We start from the raw sequence: 12234 nt of genomic DNA, 5'->3' as shown, positions 1-12234 counted from the left end.
TTATAGAACTTGACACATTATCTTGCACTCATTTGCACCTATATGGATTTTTCTACCCACCCACATATTCCTCCAACACAGAGGCCAACACGTCTAGCTCTGAATTCACTCTGTCTTTAGCACATAGCATAGTGCTCTAGCGTATTTGTTGAATAAATTAAAGGACAGATTCATTAATAAATTAAAGGATATATTCAGGAGTGAAGGAATGAGGAAACCTATGCATACTGTTAGGAGAAGGCAAAATAATAGGAATATAAAAATACGTGATAGTGAAATAAGTCAATCGGAGAAAGACAACTATCATATGATCTCCCTGATATGAGGACATGGAGAAGCAACATGGGGGGGTAGGGGGATAGGAGAAGAATAAATGAAACAAGATGGGATTGGGAGGGAGACAAACCATAAATGACTCTTAATCTCACAAAACAAACTGGGGGTTGCTGGGGGGAGGTGGGATTGGGAGAGGGGGGGCGGGCTATGGACATTGGGGAGGGGAGGCGAACCATAAGAGACTATGGACTCTGAAAAACAACCTGAGGGTTTTGAAGGGTCAGGGGTGGGATGTTGGAGCAACCTGAGGGTTTTGAAGGGTCAGGGGTGGAAGGTTGGGGGAACAGGTGGTGGGTAATGGGGAGGGCACGTTTTGCATGGAGCACTGGGTGTTGTGCAAAAAGAATGAATACTGTTACGCTGAAAAAATAAATAAAATGGAAAAAAAATATGTGAAAGTCAGAAGAAATCTACCAATTTCAAGGAGAAAAAAACCATTTGATTTAAAAAAGCAAATCATACCCAACTGGCTTTTGGTCCTGGTTTTATTACGATGTTTGAATCTGACATCCCAAATTTGCCATAAGCTGCATTGCAATCTTCCATTATCTGTTTTAAAATGAAAACATTCATAAGATTCCTTAGAGAAAAATAAGAAGAAAGAAATACCTCTCATTTGTGTAGCACTTGAATCTTTTCAAAGCCCCTTTCACATGTCTTCTCTTCTAGGACAATTATCTGAATACCATCATTGTCAAATTTCTGTTGCATTGATTTAGATTAAGGATGTTATTGTAGAATGTCAAAAAGCCCACCAATGGCTCTTCCTAATTAGTATGTCTAGTAACTGAATGAGAGTTTAAGTAGAGATCGACCCTCTAATAGAGCTGAGCACATTAGCCCTCAGATAAACATGATCCTGAGATAAACATGGGGTTATTTCTTATTGTATATTTATGTTACTAAACAAATTGGTTAGCTAGAGAATTAGCAACTTAGTTCCTAGCAAATTAGAATGCATATTTGAAAATGGTTTGTATACCTTGGATGTTAAACAGTGTAAGTTATATCATCTGAGAAACTGATATTAACCAAAAATATGGAAAAGGCCATCCATTGTACAAATCTGTTGTACAAATCAGAAAATAGGAGACTACATCTGGCCTTTGCTCTTTCACTTACCTATTTAACCTTGGGAACATTACTCCATTTCTCCAGGTCTCAAATTTCTCCTGAAAAATATTCTGATATCCCTTTTAGAGCTAAAATTCTTAGAGTATACAAGGAAGTCCCCCCCCCTTATGTTTCATGAAAGGTTCCTAACCACCAAAGGATATTTAACTGGAGGCTGCTTCTCACCCAGCTTTAAACTCAGTGAATCACCTTGCACTTTCATGCTTTGTTTGGGGTGGATACCACTGTTCTTAAAGACAATTCTTCTTATAGAGCTAATACTAAAGATTTATGTTTCCATGCAAGACCCCAACTTATAAGTTATTTATACAAACAGATCAAACCCCCTCGATGAAGAAGAGGCACTGTCAGAACCAGGATCAAAGTCACATACAGTAAATATTGACCCTAAGCAGCTCATCATTGTGTCAGCTCAAATGATGCTGCTAAAGACATTGTTTATAAGGATTACACCAATTACTCCCCTGTAAGATCCAGGAAAATGATCACTGCTTTGTCATTATGTCAAAAATTTCTCCACAGCACATGCTCGAATTTTAACTTACTGATATCAGAAATTTCCCTGCTATCCAGGTTTCTTCTTTCATTACTTCGGCTTCTAGAAAGCTGCTCTTTTCTCACTCTACATCTTTAAATTATCTTTTGTGAGGTGTATTTCATGTCCCTGCAACCATTTGTTTTCTTCCCTTCACCATTCTGTTTAAATACTGTCCTGTAGTTGATGTATCACTGTCAGTAGTTTTAAAATTTATTTTTGAGAGCAGAATAATGTAATTAATTAAATAGTGAATGAATAAATGTTTGCCTTCCATGCGTTGGGCACTTTACAATGCAAGGAGTCCCTGTAGGCTCATAAGCTCAATGCTTGCAACAAGTCTGTGAATGAGACATCATTATCACAAATGAACGCATGAAGGTAACAGACACAGAGTCTTTGTTTTGGTTTTGGGGTCACAGAGCTAGAAAGTGGTGGAGTTGAGAGGTCTGCCCACCATGTCATGACGGCCACCAGGATGGTATTATACCCTTCAACTCCCATTCACACTCACCTCAGAAAACTGAGCCAATTTGGAGTGGGGGACCTTCAGTTTGGTGTCTAGACCTATACTGTCTAACACAGTAGCTACCAGCCACTTGTGGCTATTTGTATTTAAATTAATTAAAGTGAATAAAATTGAAAATTCAGTTTCTCAGTTGCATAGCCACATGTCAAGTAGTCGATAGTTACATGTGGCTAGTGACTACCATGCTAAATAGCACTGCTTTAGACTACTGTTTCTCTGAGGGTGTTAAAGAGCTTCATTGTACCATGTTTTGGCCTGTCAAGATTTTGTGGTCAAGTAGGCTTGATAAATGCTGCATATCATAGTCATTCTTGAATATTCATAGAGTACCACAATATATTAAAGAAATCCCATAGTTAAGAAATCCACTTTACTTTCTTAAAATAGAAGTTCCCCCAAATTATTTTGATCGTGGAACACTTCCATGTTGCACTCATTAATAGAGTTCTTTTGCATATAGATCCGGAAATTTGGGAACAGTCAGACATTCAATCACATATTGTTATACATCTTCTCTGGGTTTCAACCGAGTTAGAAAAGCTTTACCACGCCCAGTAAGAATATCTTCAAGTTTTTCTCATTTAGTCGCACCAAGAAACTATCACCTTACCCAGGCAGTGCCCTCAAACATTTTGAGGTCCAGTGGGTCTCCCTGGATGGTCCCGTTGAGAAGGATCAGAGAGTGGCAGCTAGCCATGGCAGCACACAGCGGGCTCCATGGCAAAGCCTCGCCTGAGGCAAAGCTATGGACTTCTTGAAAACTGATATAGAAGATGATTAATAAGTGAAGGTCCTCAAGAAAATCATTTTACACATTCTGCCCCTTAAATCTTTTTTTTTTTTAATTTTTTTTTCCCCTTTTTATTAATTTTTTCAGCGTAACAGTATTCATTCTTTTTGCACAACACCCAGTGCTCCATGCAAAACGTGCCCTCCCCATCACCCACCACCTGTTCCCCCAACCTCCCACCCCTGACCCTTCAAAACCCTCAGGTTGTTTTTCAGAGTCCATAGTCTCTTATGGTTCGCCTCCCCTCCCCAATGTCCATAGCCCGCTCCCCCTCTCCCAATCCCACCTCCCTCCAGCAACCCCCAGTTTGTTTTGTGAGATTAAGAGTCATTTATGGTTTGTCTCCCTCCCAATCCCATCTTGTTTCATTTATTCTTCTCCTATCCCCCTACCCCCCCAAGATTGCCCCTTAAATCTTACCGGCATAGAGTTTAAATACTATGTAAACCTTATGCTCAAATCCTTCCATATCTCCCATGCCCTGTGTAATAAAGTCTGAGCACTCGGATATAATCACTGAGACTTCTGTCAGATTACTTGCAGCCAGAACCTATGGTGGGAGTGGTAGGGGAAGGCTCAGACTGACACCTGCAAGCTCTTCAGAGTAGGTTATAGAAAGCCACACCTCCAGGCAAGAGGTCTCTGGGCCAGTGAAGTAGCAGGGATTGGAAGGAAGACTGTCTGCTGGTTTCTTTTTCCTTCAAGTAAAAGCACACCTGGACTGTGAAATGTTTCTCATGACTCAGCCCTTCACCCTTTGTCCTATTTCTGAAACTCTGGGCATGGATATCCAGCATCTGAAGTTCACTTTCCTCTATGCAAATAGATTGGCTGGGTTTAGCTTTCCCTCCTCCCATCTTACAGGCAAACAGTAACTGTATCCAGTTTTCTCCCCAAAAGCTTACTTGGGGAAAGCAAAGAAGAGGAGCGGTGAAATCTGCAAACATCCCATTCTCCTTTCACTGGTCTGGCCAATAGAAGGCAAAGTGGTACGTGTCTGAACAAAAGCCTGGACCAGACATCTGAGCAGCCAGGAGCTGAAGCACATGAGTAGGGTTGAACCCAAGCATCTTCACATGTCTCACTGCCTGTCTGCTGTTATCTTGTGCCAGAGCTACACTCTCCCCATCACTGTCTTGGGGAGCTCCTGTATGACTCCTTCAGTGACAGAGACTGAGCCATGTTTGGAGCCAAAGTAGAGTATCCAGAGCTTAAGTGCTGAGGGATTTGCACTTGGATTTAGAAGGCAGATCTCATCCCCACTGGGAAGGGGAGCTAGGGCTTCCCTAGCTTCCCTTCCCCTCTCTAGCTCCATTCTGGGGTAGCATCTCTGTGATTGCTGTCCCCACTCCCTGGCCACTTTAAGCCCATGTCTATAAAAATTTTAGCCATACCTGTTTCAAGACTCTATTTCAAGTGGTATCTTTGTCAGGTGGTTTTCCTCATTCTATTCATTTTCAAAATTAATTTCTACCATTTATTTTGTCATTCTAAAATCTGGACTGTGTAGCATATCAAGCAATCAATATTGTTTCTTCTTCTCTATACTGATATGTGTGTCTTAATAGTAGCACTTTCCACAGCCTGGATTGTGCATAGAAGGCAGGTGAATGTTTTTCCCATGAAATGTGAGCTCTATGAGGGAGGAGACAGAGCTTTTCCTCTCTGGACTCCTCCCCACTCCCACCCCCACCAACCCACTAACCACTAGCAAGTCTTTGCAGTTTTTAATTAAGCACAGTTCTGATTTCACTCTTTGTCCTTCCATTTTATTCATGCAATTCCTTACTCATTCAGCTCATTCTATTTTCATGTGGAGTTTGAAGACCTACTTTCCTTGCCTGATTCTGTACTTAGAACTCATTTAATTTAACAAATTAGAATAATTGGGAAGTAGTTCTAGTAAATTACTATATATATTTTATGTGACATTCATCCCTCACCACTGGAAGGATGGCTCTGAGTAGCACCAAGATAGACACACAAATCCCACAGTCCACCTTTGCTAAAGTACCTACCAATTGTCAACAGCTGGGACAGTCCCCCAGAGGTCCAGTCCATCTTCTGTAAGAGTGCCAGTCTGGAAGAAATTAGAATTGGTGTTAACATAAGTTTTAGAGCTTTTACTTATATCATGACTTAAACAAAACCCAAGCTCCTAAGAAATCAAAGTAGATCTAGTTGTCCAAAGCCCTTCTTTGTAAACATCAAATTTTAAGTCAGAGAAGGGTACCTGAAGGAAAGAATCAGCAAGTAACAAATGATTCCCCCAAAGCCTATGTTGATCATTAAATGACTCGAGATACTAGTCATTACAATAAAATGCGAGTGGTTTGTTTGTGTGCTTATTGTACTTGCTATTGTTCAACGGTAGATGTTCAGGGAATGGAAATCCAATAAGAATCAGTGCGAGTCTGACTTTTCAGTTGGCACTTGCTGTCTTTCTAAAGCAGAGCTCTGAATTTTTTCTTTCTTTTCAAGATGATTTAGTTCATAGTGTGCCATCTGGTTCATAGCAATTTTATAAAATATGGGTGACATGGTGACTGTCCAAATTGATAATGAAATGTCGATAAAGGACTTTGAGAATTTGGAGATAATGAAGTATTAATAATAAATATTCATTAATGCCCATGAAAGAGTTTTATTGTCAGATCAAGAGGAAAATGGTTGGGAGAATCTGATTTGGTGTGTTATGAGAATATTTGTCACATAATGTAACAGAGAAAGCTACATGAAACTAAGTACTATCACAGCACTTTGAATTTGCTCATTGCTTCAGAGTCCACTATTAATTACAGACGCTGGTGTCTTTATGCAAGAAGCCAACACCCAGAGTAAGCATGAGGCCACACTGCTTCAGCACTGTCAAGGCTAAACAGAACACTACCAAAGGGCTGGGGTGCGTCCTTCAATACTGACACCCAGGTCTCTGTCATCATTCTTTTAAAATCATTTCTGTACAAGACACTGAATTTTCTAGTCTTCTATCAATGACATTTCTGTCATTAAAAAAACATAAAATAGGCATAATGCTTTACAATGAAGTGCTTATGATGCTTCCAATTCTTACAACTGAGTAAACAGGGAAGGGACATTATCAGGTTAGAAATGAAATGAGCAGCCTCAAGGTCCAGTGGCCTGCAAGTTGAAAAGAAAGAGCCAGAATCCAGCCTGTCTAGATAAAGTTAAATAAATTTTGCAAAATATGCAGAAAGACAAAACCCATACTGGACTTCCAATTAAATAATGAAGGAATTTTGGTTTCATTAATTCATTTGGACTTCCCAGAAAGCTAACATGCTTTGTGTGAGTTATTCCTTGAAGAACAATAGCAAAAATCTATTTGCTTCATTTCCCTCCTGCGATTTGTAAGGGTCCCAACCTGTGTGTTTAGATTTCAAATCCTCTTAAGTTTTTCCATAAAAAAGTTAGTAGCTTAATTGAAACTGAAGTGTTTTCCTGATGATCAGATTATATTTTTAAACATCAATGTTTTGAACATTAAAACAGAATTGATACCAAAACAAAATAGAAATGGGACCGTGTTATTTCTCTATGTGAAAATGATCTTTATACAATAAAACTAGACATGAACAGAAAGAAAAGTAAATTATAGTTGCAGTTGTAAAGGGAGTAAGACAGAGAAAGCAAACTTCTTAGCATGAATACTAGCCCAGGCATAGGATGAACTGGATAGAAAAGAGAGAACTTGGGGGCGCCTGGGTGGCTCAGCGGGTTAAAGCCTCTGCCTTCAGCTCAGGTCATGATCCCAGGGTCCTGGGATCGAGCCCCGCACCGGGCTCTCTGCTTGGCTGGGAGCCTGCTTCCTCCTCTCTCTCTCTCTGCCTGCCTCTCTGCCTACTTGTGATCTCTATCTGTCAAATAAATAAATCTTAAAAAAAAAAAAAAGAGAGAACTTGTTTTGTAACAAAGCAACATAAACTAGAAATATATGGGAACAGATGTATGCAGAAGCCCAGTGGTGAATGTCTTCAAAATGGAAATAACAGTAGATGGGGCTTCAATTAATTGTGGGGTGCTTTATTCCCACAGCATATTGGTAGAGTTTTACAATGTGAAATCTAGAAAGACACTTAAGAGTTTATTAGAGTTCAAACTTTTTCTCTTAAAAGATCACACAGAAACTTAGTGTCAGATCCAGGATCTGACTTCCCATTTTGATGATTCCCAATCCAGAGTTCTTTGCACTATAACGTGCTCTCGTGCCACTGGGTTTGGCCGAGCCTGCCAAACCAGTCCTTCAGTTGTTCTGGCAAAAGAGCACATGAGGATGTGGAGGAAAAAAACTTTATGTGAGATGTAAAATGAACATCCTCTGGAAGAATTAGTTTTAGAAATAGATGACTATGAAATGAACGTGTTTTATAATCTCCCTCTTGTTTTACAGGCACTAGTGAGGCTTCTGGATAAGTACTGGGAATCCCTACCAGAAAACTTCCCAAGGGCTGTTCTCTGGTCCTGAAACTAAAAGGAGGTTACTGTTAAAATACACCTACAACAATGTCACCCATCTTCTTAAAATAAATGGTAAGACCCCCATTCTCCTTCACAACAAAACTCCAGTCCTTAGCTTGGCATATCAGGCCCTGAGCAATTGGACTCACTCCTCTCTCCACCTGCATCCCCTACCACACAGCACCCAAACTAGCCACACCCCACTGTCCTCTGTCCCCCATGTGCCAAAGGCCCTGATATCACTGTTCTTCTGAACTGCTTGCTTCTGAGGCCAGGACCCATTCTGCATAACACCCAAAGCAACGGCTCAAAAGTGACCTCTCACCCATGGCAGGTAACTTCACCTCAGTGCCTTGTTCATACCTCTTCCAGCATGCATTTCACTGTGTTATCCTTGTCTACACTTCTGCTTACCTGCTTCCTCAGTTAAGGCAAGAACTTCTGCAGCGCGAGGAACATCTCATTAACGGGGCTTTTGGCCAATGCAGATTAGATAAAAAGTGGCAAAGCCTTTATCAATTACTCAAATGAGAATGAAGTGGAGACATGGAAGAACCAGGCCAGGTCCACTGTGTTATAGCAGTTAAATTGACCTGCCCAAGCAGAGGCAGGATCTGAACAGCAGGCAACTATGGCTGAGGTCCCTCCATGTCCCCTACAGGAGAGGCACCAGAAGGGGTCTTAGAACCTGTCCCAGAGTAGCAATCCTCCCCATTTAGACAGACTTTTCCCCTGCCACTTCTAGGACCCTAAGCACAGGGATATATTCGCTAGTGTGGAATTTTGCTAACCTGAGGATCAAAGGAGAAAGGAAGAACTGAGTACATAAACATAGCCATGGTCCCCTCCCTCCCTTTCCTTAAAAGAAACAGAGGAAATGAAGGGGAATATGCTCAATGAAGCACAGGACAAACAAAGCACTTCAGGGAACAGAAATGTCCCAACATTTTTTGTCTGAAAAGTCAGCCATAGAAATTTTTATAATAGGAGACTGTTTTAAAACCCAACATGGGCACAAAAATATTAAATTTTGTAGGAAAGGAATTCATGATGTGATAGCTAAACCACTTCCTTAGGACTCAGTAGAGTGGTCTTCTAGAACATGGTCTCATGCTAGCTCGCTGTCTGACCGTCTCTGGCTTCAGTGTTCCCATCGGTAAAATGAGTGCAGTGAGCCAAGCGTTCTTGGAGTCCTTTTCTGGCTCTGCTGTACCTTGAAATCATTAACCTCCAACCTGGAAAGTTTAGATCATACTTTGTCAAAGCACACGAGGTTTATTTGCCCACACATATTGATTCTCTGTGGGGAGATACAGAAGATTTTCTTTTTCTTCAGCCTCTTTTGTGCATACACGATGCCTGTGGTCAGGGCAGCTGGCAGCACAGGAGGGACAGTTACGGTGAAGAGGAGCAGGGCCATGGTCGTGGTATCTCTTGAAGAAGCCTGGGGAGGGAGGGACATACAGGTTAGCTCAGCAGAGCAGGCTGGCACCCTTTCTGGCCCCATCTCCTATAATACCACAAGAGTATTCAAAGTGATCTGGCTTTCTTGGTGGGACTAAGAGCTCTCTTGGGTGTGCCGAGGAATGGACAAGTTGTCTCCCACAGAGAACAAAAGGGGATTCTGATCCCTACTCTATGTCCAGCCTGCCCTTGGCTGATTCTGTTTCTTATCACTTCGCATTCTCTCTCTCCACCCAGAGCACCGTCCTTCCTCTGCTCATCATAACACACTGTCTGGACTCCCAGGTACAGAGACCACCTTAAATTTGTAACAATTCACACACTGGCTTGATATTTAGGTTATAAATCTCTCTCAAAAACTTCCAAACTCCTTTGGGGAAGCAGCTTTAGCTTATACATTTTTGAAGTCATTTTCAAGTTCATCATTTCTAGATACAGAGCCTTAGCACAGTTTCTGACATAGAGGAGGTACCCAGCACATATAAGAAATGAATGGTGACCTGGGGGCGCCTGGGTGGCTCAGTGGGTTAAGCCTCTGCCTTCGGCTCAGGTCATGATCTCAGGGTCCTGGGATCGAGCCCCACATCCGGCTCTCTGCTCAGCGGGAAGCCTGCTTCCCCCTCTCTCTCTACTTGCCTCTCTACTTGTGATCTCTCTCTATATATCAAATAAATAAAATCTTAAAAAAAAAGAAAGAAATGGTGACCTGTTAAAGATGATGACCAAGATTCTGCTAAGATCTCAGCATGTGTTATCTGTTATAGGGAGGTCAATACTAAAAATACTTTGCTCTCACCACTCATGCTCTGGGGCAGGCATTGTGTTAATCTACATATATTATTTAGTGATTTCTCATGGCAAACTTATGTTGTAAATACTGTTATTTTTTTCTATTTAACAGATAAGGAAACCAAGGCTTAAAAAATTAAATAACTTTCTCAATCTACCTGCTAATTAAATGGTGAGGATCTAAACCCTAGTCTGTCCCACTCCAGGGTACAAATACGTGACCATTGTGTTGTGTTACTAGGCCAGTTCTCATCAAGTCAGGATCCCAGTCAAGTCTGCAGAAATTCACATGACTGATGAGAGTGGAGCCAAGATCAAATCACAAGGTGGTTTGTTGTATGTTTCAAATACTTTGGATACTATTGGCTTTACCCTAGATTTTGATGAAATCAAACATAATTTTAGCCATAAAGTCCTCTTTTGAGTACTGGAAACTCAGGTTCAAGTTCAGTAACAATGCCTGCTCAATACATCATTGGTTCAATCTCAAGTTTATTACAAAATCCATCAACTTCTGCTTTTTCCAATTACAGCTGTGGAGTGTTCACCCTGAGGACTCAGCCCTGTCAAGTCCTGAGCCAGTACAGATAGAAGCAGCCAACAGGGCCACAGGTTATGACCAAGAAGATGGGGTTTGTGATTAGTGTCATTATTTTGGTGTATATTGGATGCTGAGTCTCACCCAGGAAATCTTCATTCCCAAAGTAGCAATCCTCCCCATTTAGACATACTGCAGGGACTTTTTACTTGTTTTCTTGCTCAACACTCCTGCTCCCCATATAAAACTGGCACATTGCCTCAAGTTCCAGCCCCATTGGCTTCAATAGGCTGTGGAGCTCTTTTCAGGATCTATTCTACTGGTACCAATACACCATGGCTTACTTTGCCCTCTCCTGACCTAGAAATACTCCCTGGGGGCTTATATCCGGCTGAAATGACTACCCAAAGCGCAAATGTGAGCATGAACATTGCCTGGAAGTTCTTGTGACTCTACAGCAATATTTACCCTTCTCCCCAATAACACACACATAGAATGCACTAAAGTTACCAATTTGGGCATTGTAATTAGGTCACCCAGACCCAGTTTCATATCTATGTTTGGATCCTTTTATTCATAATTTTTTCTTCTTCCCTGTGAGCCCACATTCTTAAGATCCTAATATGTCTTACAGAAAGGACCTCACAATTCACCACAGAATCAGACTCTCAGGACCAGAAAGGACTTCAGAGGTCATCTACTTCTCTGTCCAGCCAACACAACTATTAAGAGGGACATTCAAATGAAACCAGATACCATGAAGCTTAAAAGAAAGTGGGGATCCATGCTGCATACAGTTCTGTAAAAGTGGACATTTATCATTTTTATTCTTTTTAAGAGAAAGTGTGTGAGTGGGGAGAAAGAAAATGGGAGGACAGAGGGAGAGAAAGAATATCAGGAGCTGAGTGTGGAGCCTGACACAGGGCTCGATCTCACAACTGAGATCATGACTTGAGCTGAAATCAAGAGTTGGACCCTGAACTGACTGAGCCACCCAGGAACCCCTGCAAAAGTGGACATTTAATTCCATTTCAGAACCCAGCAGAACACAGAGCAATTCATTGCCTACATAGTCTATCTATCAGATATGTCTTGGACAATGTACGCACTCAAATATTTCAATATTCTCAAATAATCCTAAATTTCTAGGCATGGAATTCAAGAGTCCCTTCAATGTGACCTATTTCTACCTTGCTAGACTTAATGTCTCAGTTGCTTACTGGTTCCAGAAGACACATCTGCATTTCTTGCTTTGTCCTTTGCTCACTCTAATTAGTATGCCCTTTCTGCTCTCTGGTATGATTGACTAAGTCCCCTCCATCCTATCAGACTTGAGAAGCATGTATTACCTCTGAAGCTTGGGTATTGCAAATGCCACACATACAGTAACCTCTCATTCTCATCAAAATGGTGAAAGGACCATGAACTTTGCAACTTTTTGTAGCCGTGTCATTCAATACAATTTTCACTAACCACATATGGGTACTTAAATTGAAATTAATCAAATAATCAAGTTAGTTAAATTAAATTTAATTAAAGTAATTACAATGAAGTAAAATTGAAAGTTCATTTCCTCAGTCACACTAGCCACAGTTCAAGCATTCAATAAGCACATGTGGTTAAGGGCTACCAAATTAAAC

At 41.0% G+C, this 12234-nt stretch overlaps 1 protein-coding gene across 1 annotated transcript in view; it reads right to left on the bottom strand.

Moving 5' to 3' along the window:
* The window catches only part of ATP13A5 (ATPase 13A5), a 100824-nt gene that overhangs the window by 44865 nt on the left and 43725 nt on the right, over positions 1-12234 (bottom strand). Inside the window, exons 12-15 of the mRNA XM_046003647.1 lie at positions 9059-9247; positions 5343-5404; positions 3145-3295; positions 799-885 (exon numbers count right to left, since the gene is read on the bottom strand). Of these exons, the coding sequence (XP_045859603.1) occupies positions 799-885; positions 3145-3295; positions 5343-5404; positions 9059-9247 (489 nt within the window). The remainder of the gene's footprint in view (positions 1-798; positions 886-3144; positions 3296-5342; positions 5405-9058; positions 9248-12234) is intronic.

The sequence above is a fragment of the Meles meles genome, chromosome 4 (genome assembly GCF_922984935.1).
Source record: "Meles meles chromosome 4, mMelMel3.1 paternal haplotype, whole genome shotgun sequence".
Lineage (NCBI taxonomy): Eukaryota > Metazoa > Chordata > Mammalia > Carnivora > Mustelidae > Meles > Meles meles.
Note: the sequence above shows the minus strand (reverse complement) of the source record. Positions and strands in the feature narration are given on the sequence as shown.